Here is a 23,301-nt window from a genome sequence, read left to right on the forward strand (position 1 = left end):
AATGGTTCTTATAGTACCTTCATTTCTGTAAATATTGATATCATGTAAACATGGTCTTCAATTAGACCATTTATAACATTAATATCATACAATCAAGGTCTTAAATCTACCATTTATAACATTAATATTATGCAATCAAGGTCTTAAATTCTACCATTTATAACATTAATATCATACAATCAAGGTCTTCAATTAGACCATTTATAACATTAATATCATACAATCATGGTCTTAAATTCTGCCATTTGTAACATTAATATCATGCAATCAAGGTCTTAAATTCTGCCATTTATAACATTAATATCATACAATCAAGGTCTTCAATTAGACCATTTATAACATTAATATCATACAATCATGGTCTTAAATTCTACCATTTATAACATTAATATCATACAATCAAGGTCTTCAATTCTACCTTTTATAACATCGATTTCACATAACCAAGACCTTAAATTATACCCATTTATAACATTGATTTCATGTAACCAGGGTCTGAAATTTTACCCCTTATAACAAGACCTAATAATGTTGCCTACCTTAAATATTTTTTTAATGTTTTCTAATTTCATGGTGCTTGTTTTTGTAATCATATCATTATATGTTTTTTATGTTATAGGTGTTGTCTAATGTTGTAAAGTGCTTAGAGCTTCTAAAGATTAGGTGCTATATAAAGTCCTCATTATTATTATTATTATTATTATTATTATTATATGATCGGTTTTATGTAACAAAGGTCTTAAATTGGACTTTTTGTATCATTAATTTCATGTAACCAGTGTCTTAACTTGGACCATTTTATCACTGATTTCATGTAACCAAGATCTTCAATTAGACCATTTGCTTCCTTATTAAAAATAAAACAAAATCCCATACAAAACAATACAACTTCTACTTTGGAAACGTTTGCCATTTTCAATACACAGTAGGATGTCTTTTGAAAGTAGACCAATTTGAATCAAAGCATTCTTCTCCAATCATCCAGGGATTTTGCTTTGAAGTTTGTATTGGTCCAGAGTACATTATGGTGTGAAATACTTGTCTACATGCATTTAATTGGGAATATCTATCAGTGCCAAAAAAAAGTAAGGGTCCAAAGGGAGAATTGTTAAAAGAGCAAAAACCAAAGCCGTTCCCCTATGCCTCCAGTTCAAAGTTATGTGAAAGAATTTAAATGATGGTATATTTTTGCTGCAGGATAATAATACACTTCCAGCCAAGTACTTAAAACATTGACATTCCTTTTTAATGTTTAAAAAAAATCATGCAAGTATTTCACATGTCTTAAGGATCAACGTTTAAACTTTATTTAGTTAAGTGAATGGGCTGAAACATTGTGTTTTGCAACTGTATGATGTACAGATGATATAATAGTACATTTTTTTTACAGCTTCTTAATTTGCTTATGAGCCATTTCAGTTAAAAAGTAAACTGTTTAGTCATTATAATTACAATGGTCTGATTGTTGTTGTTGTTGTTGTTGTAGGGTTTAATGCCATTTTTCAGCACACGATAGGCTATACATAGCGGCCAGTATTAATGGTGGAGGAAGAACCCGGAAAACCCACGGAAAGAACCACCGACCCACGATAAGCTACTGGTAAACTTTCTCACATACCCACATTGGCCGAATCCGAGACTTGAACCCACGCAGACAGAGGTGAGATGGCAGTGATCCGTAATGGAGAGCACTTTAGACCACTTGGCCACTCGGGGCCCCCATAATGGTCTGAAACATAGTACCATATCCTAATACTAACAAATTATTTTTTTCTTCTTCTATTCATACGTGTGTGAACCAAAAAGATTTAAAAGCACCTGACTGATTAGATTGCTGGAAATTGTAATGAAGCAAGACAAATTTAATTATTCACACCTGAATCCATGTATACTTGTAGGGACGTTCAGAAGTTGACATTAGAGATTGTCTACAGCTGTTTATGAAAGCTGAAAAACTTGACGATGATGAGAGACCAGTAAGTACAAGATTAAATAATAATAATAATAATTCTCAGATGCAGCTAGTTTGTTAGAATAGGAGAGCTTGGTTTATAATTTCTGAATGGTATTTTGCTGTTGCTTTGATTCAAAACTTAAATGATATGATTAGATGTAAGTAAAGGATGAACCTCATCTTTGGATATAAAATGGAAAATTTGCAAATGTAAAGTACCAAAATATGGTGTATATGTTGCAAATTGTGGAAATTAATCAAATGTTTGGCCTTTATTTGTTTTTGTATTATATATTATGGTCTCTTACATTTATTCATAATACATTTCTTCATTGTAGACCTGTACAAAGTGTAAAACAAGAAGAGCGTGTACAAAGAGTTTCTCTATACAGAAGTTTCCACAGATTTTGGTTTTGCGTATCCTTTTTCATTTCTGTTGCTGATCGGTATAAAGTCATATCTAATAAAACTTGGTAAAAAAAAATATATCCAGTTTTTAGCTTAAATGCCCACAAGGCCAATTGAGGTTATGGTATGACCTGCATCCAGTGAGTGTTGTCCATTGTCTGTCAACATTATTTAATTAAATCTTCTTGTAAACAACCACATGACAAATTGCAGCCAAATTTGGTGGACACTCTTCTCACTAGTTGGATCTAAATGAATACGATACAAATGCGACTGACCAAAATTTGATAAACCATGTAATGATTACTTCTCCAGGATGGAAAGTCTCAACATTTTCTTTTTAAACTTATTCTGTCTTAAAATATATGGTTTTTCCTGTATTAGACTGATGCTAATATTACCTTTCTCTGGCTACCTCACTTGAACAGATATGTCATATCAACATGGCTACCTCACCTGAACAGATTTGTCATATCAACATGGCTATCTCACCTAAACAAATATGTCATATCAACATGGCTACCTCACCTGAACAGATATGTCATATCTACATGGCTACCTCACCTGAACAGATATGTCATATCAACATGACTACCTCACCTAAACAGATATGTCATATCAACATGACTACCTCACCTAAACAGATATGTCATATCAACATGACTACCTCACCTGAACAGATATGTCATATCAACATGACTACCTCACCTAAACAGATATGTCATATCAACATGACTACCTCACCTAAACAGATATGTCATATCAGCATGGGGTTTTTTTTTGCTATAAGGACTAGAGCAGTATGTCGCTAATTCTGAATAAAAATGGTGCTCACCAGACTTATAACAGTACCATGGCCATATCCTTCTCAAACATCCTTTCACACCAGCTATCACATTAATGGTGGCATTGACATGGGAGTTTCACTGAAAGGTTTCTTGCCATATTTTAAATGGTTCTAAATGAAAAATGTGCAGACATGACCACCATCATATCCACACTGTGTGAAGAAATTTTAAAAACCAAACCTAAATAACTGTGGTCAAGTTAAAGGTCATTGTGTGCATGTTTGAACTTAACTGAGCTTATGAACACAGTAACTTGCTCATATGGATTTTGACCAGACTTTGCTTTTAGTTGCATTCCATTAAACAAGATGACAAGTGGAACTGATTCAAGATGAGTTTCAGTACGGTAATGGTATAGGACAAGTAGAACTGATTCAGGATGAGTTTCAGTACAGTAATGGTATGGGACAAGTAGAACTGATTCATGATGATTTTCAGTATGATAATGGTATGAGACAAATAGAACTTGACTCGGGATGAGTTGCTAAAGTACAATAATGGTACGGGACAAGTAGAACTGATTCAGGATGAGAATTTAAATACAGTAATGGTACGGGACAAGTAGAACTGATTCAGGATGAGAATTTAAATACAGTAATGGTACGGGACAAGTAGAACTGATTCAGGATGAGAATTTAAATACAGTAATGGTACAGGACAAGTAGAACTGATTCAGGATGAGAATTTAAATACAGTAATGGTACGGGACAAGTAGAACTGATTCAGGATGAGAATTTAAATACAGTAATAGTACAGGACAAGTAGAACTGATTCAGATTGAGTTGTGTAAGTACAATAATGGTATGCGAGAAGTAGAACTGATTCAGGATGAGAATTTAAATACAGTAATGGTACAGGACAAGTAGAACTGATTCAGATTGAGTTGTGTGAGTACAATAATGGTATGCGACAAGTAGAACTGATTCAGGATGAGAATTTAAATACAGTAATGGTACAGGACAAGTAGAACTGATTCAGGATGAGAATTTAAATACAGTAATGGTACAGGACAAGTAGAACTGATTCAGATTGAGTTGTGTAAGTACAATAATGGTATGCGAGAAGTAGAACTGATTCAGGATGAGAATTTAAATACAGTAATGGTACAGGACAAGTAGAACTGATTCAGGATGAGAATTTAAATACAGTAATGGTACAGGACAAGTAGAACTGATTCAGATTGAGTTGTGTAAGTACAATAATGGTATGCGAGAAGTAGAACTGATTCAGGATGAGAATTTAAATACAGTAATGGTACAGGACAAGTAGAACTGATTCAGGATGAGAATTTAAATACAGTAATGGTACAGGACAAGTAGAACTGATTCAGATTGAGTTGTGTAAGTACAATAATGGTATGCGAGAAGTAGAACTGATTCAGGATGAGAATTTAAATACAGTAATGGTACAGGACAAGTAGAACTGATTCAGGATGAGTTGTGTAAGTACAATAATGGTATGCGAGAAGTAGAACTGATTCAGGATGAGAATTTAAATACAGTAATGGTACAGGACAAGTAGAACTGATTCAGATTGAGTTGTGTAAGTACAATAATGGTATGCGAGAAGTAGAACTGATTCAGGATGAGAATTTAAATACAGTAATGGTACAGGACAAGTAGAACTGATTCAGATTGAGCTGTGTAAGTACAATAATGGTATGCGACAAGTAGAACTGATCCAGGATGAGAATTTAAATACAGTAATGGTACAGGACAAGTAGAACTGATTCAGATTGAGTTGTGTAAGTACAATAATGGTATGCGAGAAGTAGAACTGATCCAGGATGAGAATTTAAATACAGTAATGGTACAGGACAAGTAGAACTGATTCAGATTGAGTTGTGTAAGTACAATAATGGTATGCGAGAAGTAGAACTGATTCAGGATGAGAATTTAAATACAGTAATGGTACAGGACAAGTAGAACTGATTCAGGATGAGAATTTAAATACAGTAATGGTACAGGACAAGTAGAACTGATTCAGATTGAGTTGTGTAAGTACAATAATGGTATGCGAGAAGTAGAACTGATTCAGGATGAGAATTTAAATACAGTAATGGTACAGGACAAGTAGAACTGATTCAGGATGAGAATTTAAATACAGTAATGGTACAGGACAAGTAGAACTGATTCAGATTGAGTTGTGTAAGTACAATAATGGTATGCGAGAAGTAGAACTGATTCAGGATGAGAATTTAAATACAGTAATGGTACAGGACAAGTAGAACTGATTCAGATTGAGTTGTGTAAGTACAGTAATGGTGTGGGACATGTAAAACTTGACAGGTTGTTGTTGTTGTGGAGTTTAACGCCATTTTGCAGCACACGATAGGCTATACATGGCGGCCAGTATTAATGGTGGAGGAAGAACCCGGAAAAGTCCCGGAAAGAACCACCGACCCACGAGAAGCTACTGCCAAGCTTTCTCACATACCCACATTGGCCGATTCCGAGACTCGAACCCACGCAGACAGAGGTGAGATGGCAGTGATCCGTAACACAATGCGCTTTAGACCACTCGGTCACTTGGGGCCCCTAAACTTGACAAGTAAAGGATGAGTTGTGGAAGTACATTAATGGTATGGGACACGTAGAACTTGATTGAGGATGTTTGAGTTGTTAAGTACAGTAATGGTACAGGAAGAGCAGAGCTGATTTAGGTTGAGTTGTGTAAGTACAGGAATAGTGTGGGACATGTAAAACTTGATAAGTAAAGGATGAGTTGTGTAAGTACAGCAATGTTATGAGTCTGAGTCAGTTGTGCAAATACAATAAAGATCTTGGACAGGATGTAATTCTCTAGTGCAGCACAGTCTATCCATAAACAGGATGTCTTTCTTTAGTGCAGCACAGTCTATCCATAAACAGGATGTCTTTCTCTAGTCCAGCACAGTCTGTCCATAAACAGGATGTCTTTCTCTAGTCCAGCACAGTCTATCCATAAACAGGATGTCTTTCTTTAGTCCAGCACAGTCTATCCATAAACAGGATGTCTTTCTTTAGTCCAGCACAGTCTATCCATAAACAGGATGTCTTTCTTTAGTCCACACAGTCTATCCATAAACAGGATGTCTTTCTCTAGTCCAGCACAGTCTATCCATAAACAGGATGTCTTTCTTTAGTCCAGCACAGTCTATCCATAAACAGGATGTCTTTCTTTAGTCCAGCACAGTCTATCCATAAATGACATTGCAGAGACCATAACATTTTTTCCCTTGTAGATGGGTGACAACTATATAATGGTTGAATATGAAAGTACAACTAAGAAAAGGTTTTCCTAAATTTCTCTGCATGGGTAGGTGTCTTTTAAATGGAAGTATCTTCTATATCAGTTGTTAAAAACAATCGGAACAAGAAATCTTTTATATCCACCTGTAATGTCCAAATTACAATCCTTTAGTAAGGCCTGGAAGTAAATTTAAATGATAGTGTGCAAATAAATTTGTTACTGTTAAGGATTCCATGTCGGTGAAATCCGTAGATTAAACAGTGCATTCACAATTGTCATAGGAACCAGTGCATTTTGTGCCTCCTTAACACATGCTAGATTTGAAGAGATTTAGCCAAGAAAGATACAGTCGCAAGATGTCCACACATGTTAATTTTCCAATTACGAATTTGGATCTTAGAGAGTTCTCAGCAGAAGGTATGTGTTTTAGTATATCTCCATATATGAGAAACTCTTACAATCTTAGACCTTAAGTCATATATTAGAGATTTATTGTGCAGAGACCTACAAATTTTCATTTTAAGAAACTGGGACCTGCTAATCTTAATACTGAAATAACCTGAAGACAGAATCATAAAATTTCAATTTTTAAAGGTGGATTTGAGAGGGGAGATGGTCAGTTTATGGAGGTTGCATGTTTCTTGCCATATTATAACCTAGGATTAGCTATATCCTCAGTTATATACTTACGTAGGTTTTTTTTGTAATGCATGCATGATTATAGGCCATTTAATGCTTATACAGTAAAACCTGAGGCATCCACTGCTATGAGCAACCAACATCATTTACACCAAAATCATTATTGTAGTTTTATTATATAAATTCACTGCTGTGAGTGACCACCAGCTGAACACTACCAGCGTCCATAATTTTTAGGCAAAATGTGTTTTACTTGATGTCTTAGCACTGCAGTCAGTGACTACATTGATTATTCCACAAAACTGACTTTTTATTTTTTTAAAACCATGATGGCTGAGAAATGTCTACAGATAGAGTACAAATTGTTTTCAACCCCGACAAAGAAGAAAAGACAGAAGGAGTTGTGTTTGTTGGCTGGTTTCCTAAAACCGATGAGAGCATCATATGCTGTTGACTGTGAAACAACGCTGTTGTACCTATCATTGTAGTGCTAAGTCATGAAAATCCAAATCTTGACATTAAGGAAGCAAGTATATACTCCAGAACAAAGACCTCGCAAACCTTGACTTGTCTCACCCAAAGGAAAACTTATTTGGGTTGTGATGTGATTGAATAAGACACCCCGTAAACCATTATGAGGAAACTGCGTTTCTCACTACTCATATAAAACTACTTTCTAGTCGAAATACTACAGCATGAAGATTTAGTGAGATAAATGTCTTGTAGGTTGATCCAATGTGCAGTTCCACCATAAGGGTTCGGTTTCTCTCCTAATTGTCTCTGTTTTCAGTGCCGAAAATAGACTTCTTATGGGTAATCAGTCCTTTTGTCTTGAAGTTGTTGTTGTACCCTTTGTCCCAGGGGTGTCTGCAGAACACCATCACATTATGACTCTTTCGTGGTACTATGGTGAAAATGAGCCAGTCTGAAGAAGATCTTGCTTGTGTTTGCCACTTAAAGAAGGAAAGGATATTTTTACTCAGACTCTGTCGTCCTGGATATGATAGGTGATCCAATCAGCCAACTTATCCAGATGACGTGTGGACTCACAAGGTTAGGGCAGTTGCCACAAGCATAGTTTTTTAGCACATCTGCTCCCAAACTGACATGATCCCAGCTAGGTCTGAGATGACATTCTCCAGCGTTTACTTAAGAGACCATTTATCCCAAAGGACTCGTTTGACCTGTTGGGACATGTATTATTAGTGCAGCTGTCTTTCCAGATAGTTTGGCAGCTTCATGATGAAGCAAGGTTTTCTACTTCTGCTGAATTTGTTGGGGTGACTAGGACACTCTATCAGACAGGAGGGTTCACTTCCATATCCAAACCATCCTCCTCCTTGATTTTTGACTGACTTCCTTCTTGTTATGCAAATGATCTTTTAGCATTTCTGTTGCTTAAAAAGGTCAAAAGAAATAGCAAATGCCTGTTTTAGCTTTGGAGGGATGTTTTTGCTAGGTAATGGATGTACTCCTAATGACATATATTGTTGAAAAAACATTTTAGTCTAAAAATATTTCATAAAATTTGAAATGTAAAAATTTGAACATTTGTTCAAGTACTCAGGACTTTTATTTTGTCAGGTATAGATAAGTGGCATTATATAACTTATATTAATTTATATAGGATCAATCTCTTGTGTCAAATATGGCTTTTTCATTGCTGAGAAAAGTGTGAGAGAATAGGGTATATAACACAATCTGTAATACACTACTTTTATGGTACTGTTAAAACAAATGGAATTTAATATTTTAAATCACATTATTTACCATAAAAGCAGTTTTTATCATAATTTTGACAGCATATTTTTCAAAAGAAAACCTACTTCATTGGCATAAGCCTAAGCCCATGTTTTGGTGTCTAATCTTCATTGCTGAGCTATGAAGATGATGGACAGAGGATACCAGTTCATCAACAATGACAATTTCATTTCTTTAATTTAGGAAACATAAAATAGACATAGAGTCTCTGTAAATATATATCTTAACCTTCAGTGGTATTAGCGTATGAACATTATATTGATTTGATTGATGACATTTTTGCCACCAGATGGCATAATCTAGGTTCACTGTGTTAGTTCCAACATTAATATGCCAGATATCAGGCAGAGTGTATTATGTTACAATGCAGTCCATCCAGTCACCTGTTACAAATTTCGTTTTATGCATGATAACCCAAATTGTCTACCATCTACAGTTACCAGACTTTTTGGATGACTTGTAAGGAAGAACCCCATTGATTGTAGGGATAAAAGCTTAAAAGTCAGAGTCACTGTGCTTGAAAGAAGAAAAATGTTTTTTATGCATTAGCTCATGTTTTACACAATCTGCAGTTTCCAGATATCATGGGTGGCTTGCACTTCGGGCAAGGGAGAACCCTATTGATTTCAGGGTCAAAAGATTAAAGGTCAAGGTTATTGTTACTAAAAATAGTTTTTTCAGAATACTGAGAGTTCATTACTGTGTACGGCTACCTAATTTTGTTTGAATGTGGGGTAGAAAGATTTCTATCAATTTTTGGGTTAGAAGGCCAATGGTTAAAGTAACTGACAAAGAACAAAAATTATTTCTGCACAGTAACTTGGGGTTTTCATCATTTACAATTAGCAGACTTTGTGGATGGTTTGCTTTTTGAGTAAAAAAGAAGTTTGTGATCAAAAGTCACATTAATGACAGTCACTGTGACTGAAAGAAGATAATAATTTCTGCACAATAGCATTAGTTATGTATCACAGATTTAGACCAAACTTTGTGGATGGCTTACTCATGAGGTAGGAAAAAGTCAGTTAGCTTGGGAGTCCAAAATGTCATCTCAGGAACATGTGGTTTCTGCACAAAATTTGTTACATAGGGACTATTAAACACAGGGCATGCATACAGTTATAGTACTCTTGTTTAATATGACCAGAAAATATGGTACACGTAGTTTCTATCCAAGCAGTTTGTATGCAGAAAGTTAATACCCTCAATTGATCTTGATTGATACACTTTACACTTCATTAAAAAAACATTGGTAGATTCTTTAGGTAATCTATTCGGATAATCTTTCATCTTTGAAATGGTGTGATAAGCACAGTGTTGTACCAGCATGGGCAACTTCCAGAAGTTTGTGGGCTGGATAAGTGATTTTTAAAGCCGCATTTTGCCTATTCCTTGTGTAGTACAGCCATTAATGAATGAAGTCGAAGATATTACCATTTGTACCTCTTTACTTAATATATTAAAAAGAATATTTTTATTTGAGAATTACCAGGGGCAGATACAAGCAGTAATCTCTCCTTTTCTCTGCTTGGATTTTTTTTTGTAGCCTTTAGGCATTCTTGATGGAGACAAGATGGCCGCTATCGCTTAAACGGCTTGAAGCAGCTGTTCTGTTTTTTTTTGTGCCGGTTTCATGATATTTATGCTTGTTGCCTGTTTTCATCTTCGTTATTGTGTTTATTATGTATTGGCTGTTAAATTCGTATGTGTTTCTTCATCTCCTTGTTTTGGAAACGAGAACAATTAGACTTTTTCTCAGCTGTCTTGCTCCACTGTTTTGAACAAACTGCCATCACGTGATACTTGCCAGTCAACCTGTTTATGCTATGATAGACCCTCATTAATTGCTTTAAATGATCACTCATTGGCTCTCCACACTACATTGTGCTCTAGTCTAGACGAACTGGGACTACATTCATCATTACCTGAATGTAAACAGAAGCAAAAAAAGAAACATTTCAAAGCTAGCCGGCATAGAACAGGAAGAAGAATTCCAGTTATCTCCCTTATTTTGACTCAACAATTTAAAAAAAAATAAAATTCAACCGTTAATTTAGATAACCTTATTCAAATCCCTATTAATTTGACAACCTTTGTGTCAGCTATCCAAAAAATACCTCTGCATATTGCATTATTCAATGCCCAGTCAGTAGGACCACCGGAAGAGTGCACAGAAATAGGTAATTTTATCAACGACCAGAATATTGATGTATTTTGTCTGACAGAAACGTGGCTAAAAACATCAGGCGATGAGCCCAAGTGTGCGGATCTAACACCCAATGGTTACTCCATCAAGTTGTTCCCCCATAATTCTCGCAGAGGTGGAATTGCTGTCATGACAAAGAACCCCATGATAAAACGTCTTAACTACACCACAACATTCAATTTCGACCACACATCGTTTGAACTAGTCCAAACCACACTCACACTGGAGCAAAGGTCAGTCCATTTTTTCTGCCTATACCGACCTCCTCCAAGTAGAAAAAAAACAAGCTGGCTGACTCTCTCTTTTTGGAGCAGTTTCCGAATCTCCTGGACTATGGAATTTCGATAGGTGGCAACCTGATTATTCTTGGAGATTTCAACTTTCACTTTGACTGTCCCGGAAACTCAAATACATCAAAACTCATAGATTCCATTGATGTTTTCAACCTCAAACAGTCAGTTAACCAACCCACCCATAAACATGGTCACATTTTAGATTGGATTCTTCATAGACCTGATGATAACATTCTACGGTCCTCCCAGGTAGATCACCTCTGCATTATATGCCATCTTGACGTATCAGTCCCTAACCCTCCACCTTTATCTGCTACTAAGAGAAACCTCCGTATGATAAATATAACCAAACTAATGCGTGACATCCAAGCTAACCTAACAACTTGCTTACCTCCTACTGCAGAACAACTCGATAACTGTCTGCGTTTATTGCTTGACAAACATTCCCCAGCTACCGAGTGCAGAGTATCAATTCAAAAGTGTTCTCCATGGTATAGCAGTGTTAGGGACCAGCTTTGCACTGCTAAAAGAGTCCACCATAAAGCTGAGAGACTCTGGCTTTCCACCAGACTCACTATTCATTAGCAAATCTATGAAGTCGCTAAGAAGAATGTCACAAATATAGTCCATGCAGCGAAATCAGCCCACTACACTACTAAGATCATGGAAAGTTCCAGCGGCAAAGAGCTCTTCGAGATTACTAACAAGCTAATGTCAAGGAACAAATCAACACCACTTCCAACTACGTTCTCTCCAGTCGACCTTCCGGACATGTTTGCAGATTTCTTTTGTGACAAAGTACAAACCATTAGAGATAAGCTTGACACCACAATTTCAATTGACTCATCATCACCATACAGTTGGGATACAGAATTTGCTATGGATTTCGTATGTACAATCCTGATGAAGAGTGCACCAAAGTCATGTGAACTTGATCCAATTCCAACATCACTGCTGCTTGAGTGCTTAGATCCAGTATTGCCTTCACTAACTGATGTTATTAATACCTCTCTCTCATCCGGGGAATTCCCATCATTTTTCAAAACTGCCATTGTAAAGCCTCTGCTGAAAAAACCAACACTAGACCATAACGATTTAAAGAACTACCGCCCAGTATTTAAACTCCCATTCATATAAAAAAATCTTAGAAAAGGTTGTTCTATCCCACCTTGTATCTCATCTAAATTCAAACAGTCTTTTTAGTAATGTACAATCTGCACATTGCCATTGCCACAGTACTGAAACTACTCTTCTAAAAGTAGTTAATGACATTCTCTCTGCATTGGATAGCGGAAAGATTACATTCGTCACCCTCCTTGATTTGTCTGCAGCATTTGACACAATAGACCATGATATATTACTTAACTGTCTCCAGCATGTATTTGGCATTCATGATAACAGCGTTACTGTGGTTCAAGTCCTACTTGGTCAACAGAACACAAATTGTATCTGCAAATGGAATACACTCCAGCCCAGTTGATCTATGTTGCAGTGTTCCACAGGGGTCTGTTCTTGGACCTGTTCTCTTCATTCTTTACACTCAGTCGCTCTCAAATGTCATAGATCATCATCCAGTGTCTCACCAGTTGTACGCTGATGACACCCAAATATACAAATCTAGCCACCCAACTGAAGTTGATGCTACCATCCAAGGTGTAGAGAGGTGCATTTCTGATGTGAAATCATGGATGACATGTAACAAGCTGCAGATGAATAATGATAAAACTGAGACCATTCTGATCACAACACAAAGACTTTCTCATTCACATCCTTTACCTCAAACAATAAATATCAGCAAAGCCAACATTAAATTCACACAATCGGTATGAAACCTAGGTGTTACTCTGGACAGTACTCTCACATTGCACTAACATGTCATGAACATATGCAAGGCTGCATATCTTGAGCTGAGATGCATCAGCTCAGTTCGCAAATATCTTTCAGTTGATGCCACTAAAACACTTGTGTGTTCATTAGTACTTTCAAGACTGGACTATTGTAACTCAATTCTGTCTGGTTCATCTCAATATCTACTCCAGAAACTTCAAAAAGTTCAAAACACAGCTGCTAGGATCATACTTAGAGTACCACGATCAGAGCACACCTCCCCACTGCTCTGTACCCTACACTGGCTATCCATTTGATCCAGAATCAAGCACAAAATTTGTTCTCTGTGCTACATTTCACTGTCGGACTCTAGTCCAACATACCTATCCGATCTCACCCATGTGTAAACACCAGCAAGATACTTACACTCCTCTTCTGATAATCGTATACTCATTATTCCCACTGTGAAAACAAAGTCATATGGACAGCATTCTTTTGCATACCAGGGCCCAGCAATGTGGAATGAATTACCCACTGAACTTAGACACAAAGACACAGTAATCACATTCAAGAGTGCTCTCAAAACTCACTTATTTCGACTGCAAGAACAAACTTAAAGACCTAATAATGTTTCCTACCTGAAATATTCTCAGCATGCTTTTTTATTTTTTTATGTTTTTTTCTTCTAATTTCATGGTGTTTGTTTTTGTAATAATATTATGTTTTTTATCTTATAGGTGTTGTCTAATGTTGTAAAGCGCTTAGAGCTTCTAAAGATTAGATGCTATACAAAGTCCTCATTATTATTATTATTATTGATTGATAAATTCCAGTACAGTAGTCCCCCTCTTGAACGGCCCCCCTGACCAGCGGCCACCCGCTCCTTACGGCCAGAATCCGTTGGCACCGACGAGTTTGTGTTCAAAAGTACCCCTCGCGAAAGGCCACCCGCCTAACGCGACCAGCGGCCAGCATATTAGTGCAAAATTATAAAATTTACCCCTCACAAGCGGCCGCATTTTATTTGAATATGTATCCAGAACCAGTATTGTATTCATGACGTATGTTAAGTAATCCGATTTCTGTTTGCCGATGTCAGGTTTTCGTTACTGAAAGAAGTGTTGAGTAAAGTACATTTACCACTAAGGTTAATATTATATCATTTACGCCTCACGAGAAGCCAAATTTATTCCATAAAAACCGAGAAAGACTCAAATTTTAATCCATACAAAAGGGTACGTACATATTATCCAATTAGCCTTACTGCTGTGTTATCATAAGATGTCCGGTTTAGTCACTCTGATAATTGTTAAGAATACAGTAGTAACAGCTGAGAAGTGGCAGTATCGATGTACAATACCCAAGTCAGCAGGAAAATGGTTTAATAGCCTTTATGGCTTCCCTTTGTAAGATATTGAGCTTGTTCACTTTGGTAATCAGTGGCTATTACTGCTGACAATAATTGTCAAAATTACGAATCCTTGCGGCCGCGAGGTCAAATCTGCGTGATGTTAATGGTACATATCGAAGCCGTTTTGGCTTCTCTCACTTAGTGTAAAGAAATGTATAAATGCAATAGGGTACCAGACTGCGACTAACGAATCACGTGACAAGATCACTTCCTTTGAAAACACGGCAATTTGTTTAGATGCATACAAAATTGTTTTATCAGTATTGTAGTTCGCAACATGAATAACATACTGCAAAAAGATCAATATGTCATCGAGAAAAAAAAATAATTCTCAGTTTAGAGGAGAACGTGAAAGTTATTCAACGGGGGGGGGGGGTATGTCGCAGAAAAATAACGTCAGGAAGACTCAGATAAACAATATCGTAAAAGATAATGAAACAATTCTGCAGAAGTGGAAAGGTGAAATGGACGGAGAAAGGAAGATTGAGCCAGGAGACGTTTGTATGCTGATTTGAAAGACAAGAAAAAGCAAAAATTTTGTCAGTTGAATTGGAATATGACGACTTTATCGCAAGTAACGGATGGTTGCACAGATTTCAAGTGCGACACAATATCAAGAGTTTTGTCATTAGTGGCGAATCAGCTGATGTTAATAATGAAGTTGTCGAAGATTGGAACAAAAGACTAAACAAAATATGCAGGGGATATGACAGCAAGGATATTTTTAATGTGACGAGACTGTTTTTTTTTTTTTTTTTTTTAGAGTGATACCAACAAAGTGACAGATGATGTGATCTGTAACATAATTATAAAGACAGTTTTAAAACTATCAATGGTTATTCATAGCATTCTTTTGCAAATGATGACAAAATTTGTTTTACATTTATTTCACATCATTCATGTGATTTTTTAATTAAAATATTAAATATTTAAAATTAAATGCACTTGTGACTTTTTTCATATGTATTTACTATTCACATTTGTCATCCCCCTCTAGAAAGGCCACCCGCATTATAAGGCCACTTTCCTGGTGCATTAGGGGTGGCCTTATAAGAGGGGGACTACTGTAATTTGTCAAATGTGAATGCCATCATATTTGGAAAGAGCAAACTCATAAACAGTGAGAAAAATGAGTAATTGTTCAAATTTTAAAATGTTTTATTCTAAACCTGATTGAAGAAATTGAAATTAGTTATATGGTTTTATTGTATAAATTTATTTCTAGGCAAGTGCACTTTTTAAAAATGTATTACTGGTTTGTCTCCTTGGTTTATGACCTTCAATGTGGGGTCTTTTATATCATTTATATTCTAAAAATATAGAGCACTCTCTCACTAGAATGCTTTTCATTGTAACACAATTCCAATTTTAAGGCAGGTATAGTAATGGATCCAGTTTAATTATGCAATAATAAAATTACTTTAAATTACTTGAATCATATTCTTCATTTAAGGGAGGTCTTACCATAAGGTATGTTATGTGGCTCCAATGTACGACATTATAATGAGGGAGTAATGTATAATGCACATTATTCTAAGAGGGTCTCATAAGGCAATATACTGTATGGCTCCCATGTACATCATTATAATGAGGGAGTACTTTATCGTGTATTTCATTCCAAGGTCTCATTATAAGGCAGTATACTTTGGCTTTCATGGACATCAGTATAATGAGAATGCAGCGTACAATATATTTTATTATCAAGGGTCTCATTATAATGTCTTACAATCTGTGGCCTCCATGGACAGCATTAAATTGAGGGAGTTCTTTATAATGCTGCACAAGCCAAATGCAGACTGATTTCTGGGAGTCTTTAAAGAAACATTATATCAGTGATATCACTGAGATGAAATAATGGCTAAATATTTAAGCACACTAGACTGCAATTGTTATTTAATTTTTAGAAAATTAGCCATGACTAGGGTCATAGATTCATCAATTGTTCATATTGCCACTATCTCCAATAAATCATGGAATTTAAAACTCAAAAAAATATTCCATTCAGACTAAAACTGCTTGTATTAGAATGTGGATTTCACAAACGTCGCTGCATATCAGTCTTACTGGTGATTATTGGTATGCAAGATGAAACGCATGTGTCAATATATGAGGAGAGAAAAAGGGATGGCTTATTTGAGCTAGTATCATTATTTCAGTATGAGACTTTGATTCAATTGCAGGTAACGATACTCAGATGTACAATTTGTATGCTGTCAGTGAACACTCGGGTAGTACCCACTCAGGGCATTACACAGCCAAATGCAAACACCCCTACACTGGAGAATGGCACAGCTTTAATGATACTAGGTAAGGATTTTTCTTTGTCGTAAATTGACAGCCATTCTTTACTGTTACTAGACAATATAATTTGCATACATCAAAAATATAATCAATAGGAACAGATTTCCTTTCTTCTATTTGACTCCGATGATATTTTAAGACTGTATTGTAAAAATACATCTTCATATGTGCACAACCCTGCTGATTGGAAGTCAGTAAATTTTGTTTTATTATTTTCAGTTTGTCCTAACTCATGAGAGATAAGTTACACATGACTGATTTTTTATTGTGGTATTGTTATTCACCTAGCCATTTAATCCTAGTGAAGTTTTGGTTTAACCTGTTAACAGTTGCCTGTTTTCTGCCTCTTATAATGATACGACTGACGAGTTTAGCCTAACTTGGTACAAATGAAATGGAGCCGATGCCCTAGATGCTCTCGCATGATTTCTAAAAATAGAAAAACCTTGAAATGACTTCTCAAAGCCTCCTCTACAGCATTTAACTGAATTTGCCAGAAAACTTTGCCTTTAATGCCTTTTATATTTATATAGATCATGCAGTATGGCCACTGTTACTAAAAATAGAACCATTAAAAACTAATCAGAAGAATTTAACCAGATTTGATTGATAGCATCAATGCTTGAAGACCTTTTAATTTTTTTATACAGAAGACGCAGATTTGCCAAGGTATTACAAGATACTAAAAAATAGATAAAACTTTAAACCTACTTTTTTCATGACTGACTATTTTTTTTTTAAATGTGACAGAAAGCACCCTTTTAGATCACACTTCATGCTTCTGCATTTAGCTGTCAGATATCAGGCAAAAGTCAGCAAGCTGAGCATAATCCCACTTGAGCCTCTTGCTGTCAGAATAATTGCAATGCAGACTATTTTACCAATGCAATAACAATAACTTTAATTAACATCCATATTCAATATTGACATATCCACACAATGTACAATTGTAAAAATTTGATTTTAATAATTATTTTCTAGTTTTGTTAAAATGGTGTCCTCTCAGTAAAAAATGTCATTTCCTTTGATTTCAGGGTATCTCCTTGTGGAGCAAATCAGGCCGTTTCAGATGAAGCATATGTCTTATTTTATGAGCTGAGTGGCAAAAGTGGACAGTCTCGGCTCTGAGCCTACAACGAAATCCTTCCATGGGCGGCTGACTTTTTATTTGCATACAACGGATTGTGTCTACAAAGCCTCTTTTCTTACCTAGAATTTTTAATATATCTATATGCATCAACCTTGGTATATTTCTACATAAGCTATTGACCATTGAAATGTATTTCTTATCTCTACTGTTGTACAGGTTAAGTTTATCTTTGTCTAATGAAGATTTTATTCTGTTAGAAATGTGTATAAATATTTATTGCATATAATATACACCCAGGGAATGTTCTTTTCATTGAGACTTTATATTCAGGCTTTATTTTTTTTTTATCTGCAGCAATTAATAATATAAAGATAGACACAAAAGGGTAGCTTTCCTGATGCAAATAGCGGATTCCAAAGCAGATGCTTGGAACTCATTTTGTTTTAATGTTGCCAAGGGTACAAGACTTCTCTTGATGTGACAATAGTCTAATGTATCTTAGCACCCAAATTGAACTGTTTGGTCAAGACAGCTTGGTAAACTGTATAAACTGAGGTTAAAGGCTTCATTCAGAGAGCACAAGACCTCAAACAGATCAGACCTCAAACAGATCATTAACTTGTGACCATTTGGTCAAGAGTTTAGGTTGCTTATCATTAGGCCATACTATTTCAACATTTTTGCAGACCTTGGTATTAAAAAAGTAACATACTATTCTTTTAGAATTGTTTGGGAATACATTTTGTGCCACATTTTGTTTATATTCATAAATAAGTATATACTATTTTAATGATTAAAATTGGATCTAATTATTGAATTAACAATAATTTAAGGAGGACCTATGTATCTATTGGGTTGACAATTTAATGAGGACCTATGTATCCATTAGGTTCACAATAACTTATGGAGGACCTCTGTATCCATTTAGTTAACAATAACCTAATGAGGACCTATGTATCCATTGGGTTAACAATAACTTATTGAGGACCTATGTATCCATTGGGTTAACACTAAATGAGAACCTATGTATCCATTGGGTTAACATTAACTGAATGAGGACATGCATATCTGTTGTGTTAACAATAACTTAATGAGGACCTATGTATCCATTGGGTTAACAAGAACCTAATGAGGACCTATGTATCCATTGGGTTAATAAGAACTTAATGAGGAACTGTATAGCCAAATTTTAACAATAGCTCTATAGCTATTGGATTAACAGTAATTTAATGCAGGCCTAATTATACATTGGGTTAACAGGAACTTATTTCGGAACTATATAGTCATATGTTTCACTACCTCTAATGCTATTCGTTTAACAGTAACTTGATGCGAATCTTTAGCTATTGGTTTAACAATAACTTAATGGGGAACTATTTAGCCATTGGTTTAGCAATAATGTAATGAAGAGCTGTACAACTGAGGAACAGGAACTGTGTCGCTATTAGTTTAACAATAATTTAATGAGGAGATACATAGCCATTGGTTTAGCAATAACCTAATGATGAGCTGTACAACTGAATGAGAAACTGGAACTGTGTAGCTATTGGTTTAACAATAACTTAACGAGGACCTCTTGCTATTGGTTTAACAATATTTTAATGAGGAGATACATAGCCATTGGTTTAGCAATAACCTAATGATGAGCTGTACAACTGAATGAGAAACTGGAACTGTGTAGCTATTGGTTTAACAATAACTTAACGAGGACCTCTTGCTATTGGTTTAACAATATTTTAATGAGGAGATACATAGCTATTGGTTTAGCAATAACCTAATGATGAGCTGTACAACTGAATGAGAAACTGGAACTCTGTAGCTATTGGTTTAACAATAACTTAACGAGGACCTCTGTAGCTATTGGTTTAACAATAATTTAATGAGGAGATACATAGCCATTGGTTTAGCAATAACCTAATGATGAGCTGTACAGCTGAATGAGAAACTGGAACTGTGTTGCTATTGGTTTAACAATAACTTAACGAGGACCTCTGTAGCTATTGGTTTAACAATATTTTAATGAGGAGATACATAGCCATTGGTTTAGCAATAACCTAATGATGAGCTGTACAACTGAATGAGAAACTGGAACTGTGTTGCTATTGGTTTAACAGTAACTTTATGAGGAACTATAAAGCTGAAAATACTATTTATTTTATCCTCATCTTTGAATTAGTAGATGATTTTCCAATAGAAATTTTAATGTTTGTTCACTGGAGTGTAATACAAAAATACTTTTCACTGCACTAAATAGACAGATATTTTATTAACATAAAATGTGGTCTACCACTTTGTCACTTGCATTGTCAAGTGGTAAGTATGGGCACCTTTGATGCAAATGTACCAGGTTCAAATTCAGGAACATGCTTGTATTTTTCTTACGTTATATTACCTTTTTTTTGTGCCTTAAATTACAAAAGAGAATAATATTACTTCTGATATTTTCCATTCAAAATAGCACAGAGCAAATATTAAAAATGGTAAACAGCTGGAATTATCACACAGCAAACCGTAAGAAATCGGCTACTTCAGTCTGTTATCCATTTTGCTATACAATACATTTGAGCATAAAATAAAAAGAATATTTGATTGTTCCATGTGAACAATGGATTTATTTCACATTCACCCACTCACTGAAATATATCCATTATTCACTCGTTACAAGCAAATATCCTTTATATAACTCAGTATTTTTTCATTTTTCTAGTTGTTGCTTATTTTTGCATTCTGATTGTAACCTCCAAAGATAAATTCACAAAATAATGCATAAATATCAGGGAGAATGAATTTCAAAAGTGTTTGAAATCCAAGTTACATTTTTTAGCGACTTGGTAACAGTGCCCAGAGATTGTAACTGTTCTAACATGTATACTTTTTCAATTGTTTTGAATGAATTATCGTTTAAAAATGGCAGAAAAATACTCTTACAAAATGCCAGTATAACTTTTACGCTGTCGAAATCATGTCAGAGTATTGTTTCCACTGGCAAATATTAAAATATAAGCATCCAAACCTAATATTAGCACAGATTTTCAGACTGAAAAATGCATAAATTAAATCTGCCAAATTTGTTTGTTGTACGATATCATCAGAAAAATTCATGTACTGAGACACATGTTGATACTCTCGTAGTTGTTAAGCCACCTCTTATGGAGGAATAATTGTAATGCTATTCTTCCTGTCCATGACTAAGGTGTTTCTGTTTGTTCCATAAGCAATCAGCATTCAAACATCATCACATGCATGTTGAAATGTACTTAATGTAAAAAATATATCACATTTTATCTCAAAAATATCATGTAGATATCTCATCAAAAATATTATTTATAAGCCATTGTAATTATACCTGGTAATATCATGTTGTTTTTCTTCATGTGTATATTTTACCTTTTGTATTTATAAGTATTAAATTTATTGATATACATGAAATGAATGTTTTTAATGTGTGATGCATCTTTCAGCATTTTAAAAAAAAATATACAAGATCTTCTATCTTTTGAGCACTTTAATGTTTTGTTTTTTAATGGAATTAAATGATGCACTCTTGATGTGTCAGCATTTTCAGGTAGCAGATTGAATAATTTTAAGAACGGTTGTGTGGAGTTAATTCCCTTGTCCAGATTGCCTTGTTTTCCTAGTCATATTTTAACTGTGATAACATTTTTAACAACAAAGATTTGCAGTTGGATGTTATCTAAGGATAAAAATAATTTCTTTATGCTTCATGTAAATACTTGTTTTTTTTTTTTATTTTGCCATAATGGAATGTTAACCAAAGTTTTGATTTGTACCAGTGGGAGTGAATAAGTGGAAAGAAAAACAGGCTGGTTTTGGTGTTAATTGTCTGCAGTGTGACTTTGAAAGAAAAATACTTTTTAAAAAATAAATCATTGTTTCACCATTGTGACTGCTTGGTAACAAAAGACGACCATTTTATGGGCAGTATTAAATGACTTTGCCTGGCCATAGTATTTGAAATGTTGTCCTGCCTGGAATAAATACTGTATTACCCTCTTATTCAGACATTATTATTTCTTTTAAAAGAGCCTAAATATGTAATTAGAGAAATATGCACTTAATTGTTTTATAATGTAAGTGATGAGGACATAATCATTTTTTGGCATGGTTTGTCAATACAGTTCGTATTTTTCAAACCGTGGGACATGGATTCTACAGTGTGGAACTGCAACAACACTACCTCTTGCATCGTAAGAAAAATATTTTAAAATTATACATTTCACTTTTTTGTCTTTGTAACAAGTTAACTTTTTGGTGGGCATGTGGGGAACTCTACAATTTCAGTTACATAGGTTTTTTTAATGAAAGTGATCTTTCAGGTTGTGAACCTTGAATATTTGTCAGTTTCTTGTACTAAACTATGGTAAGAAAGCTTGACTGTTTTTGGAATCTAGCCAGAATCTCAGCACAGACCAGACACACTTATAACATACACTGCATATACTCACTTATAAGTTGGATCCAACTGTAAACTGCATAGAACCAGATCTGCAGGCACATAATGCACCAGCAGTACTGGGTCGAGTCAGTTTGTTGGGACTAATCAGGAGAATAAATAATATAGACCCTGATCTGCCAGAACATTATGTGTATGCAGATCAGGATCAAAAGTTTAACCTGACTTGTATGCGAGTATATCTGATAGGTATCACCTTTCCAACACTGTTGTTGTTGTCATGGGCATGAACATCAAGTGTTTGCAATGAAATCAGCTTCTTGACACTTTTGAATGTACAGTCATGAAGAAGTACATCTATTTCATTGGGTATTTAAAGTATTTCTCTGCAAAGTAGATGAGATCCAGCTCTTCTGTTGAGTTGTTCTATCAAAGCTTTTTAGGTCATGGCCTAAACTGCATTCATAATAGGTAGAAGTTGGTTCAAAAATCACACAACTACGGGCACTCTGAATGTAGACACGATTTGAAGATATTCAAATATGCAAAACAAATTCATGAATAAAGTTAGTGAATTTAGTGTTGATTAGCACGTCTGTGATCAAACATTCTTGTTTTATATCTGTTACATCCAATTCTTTGAATAATATTTATTATCTGCACTAGTTAATTCTATGTGATATTTTTAAAAGTATTGATGTAAAATATTACACTAACACATGTACAGTTTAGTTCAGCAGGTTTGTATATGGACATAGTTAGATTGGATATCTCAAAGATGTAGTGCTTCAGCTTTATCAAATTTTGTACTTGCTTGAATAGTGAAAATATTTATGTCACTTCTATACAAGATTTATTAAGTAAAGGAATGTTTACTTGAAAGCAACCCATTTGTTGTTTAATAAATCTTAAAAGGTT

The 23,301-nt window shown here is 35.0% G+C and overlaps 1 protein-coding gene across 2 annotated transcripts in view; it reads left to right on the top strand.

Moving 5' to 3' along the window:
• Positions 1-23,301, top strand: part of LOC149793700 (ubiquitin carboxyl-terminal hydrolase 2-like) — a 66,371-nt gene extending 43,070 nt beyond the window's left edge. For both annotated transcript variants that reach the window (XM_089967696.1, XM_089967698.1), the window contains exons 9-13: positions 1,899-1,976; positions 2,293-2,371; positions 6,760-6,858; positions 16,759-16,885; positions 17,914-23,301. In XM_089967696.1, coding sequence (XP_089823822.1) covers positions 1,899-1,976; positions 2,293-2,371; positions 6,760-6,858; positions 16,759-16,885; positions 17,914-18,007 — 477 coding nt within the window. In that variant the 3' untranslated portion in view covers positions 18,008-23,301. The remainder of the gene's footprint in view (positions 1-1,898; positions 1,977-2,292; positions 2,372-6,759; positions 6,859-16,758; positions 16,886-17,913) is intronic.

Source organism: Sinohyriopsis cumingii, chromosome 8, assembly GCF_028554795.1.
Source record: "Sinohyriopsis cumingii isolate HCF-2022 chromosome 8, ASM2855479v2, whole genome shotgun sequence".
Lineage (NCBI taxonomy): Eukaryota > Metazoa > Mollusca > Bivalvia > Unionida > Unionidae > Sinohyriopsis > Sinohyriopsis cumingii.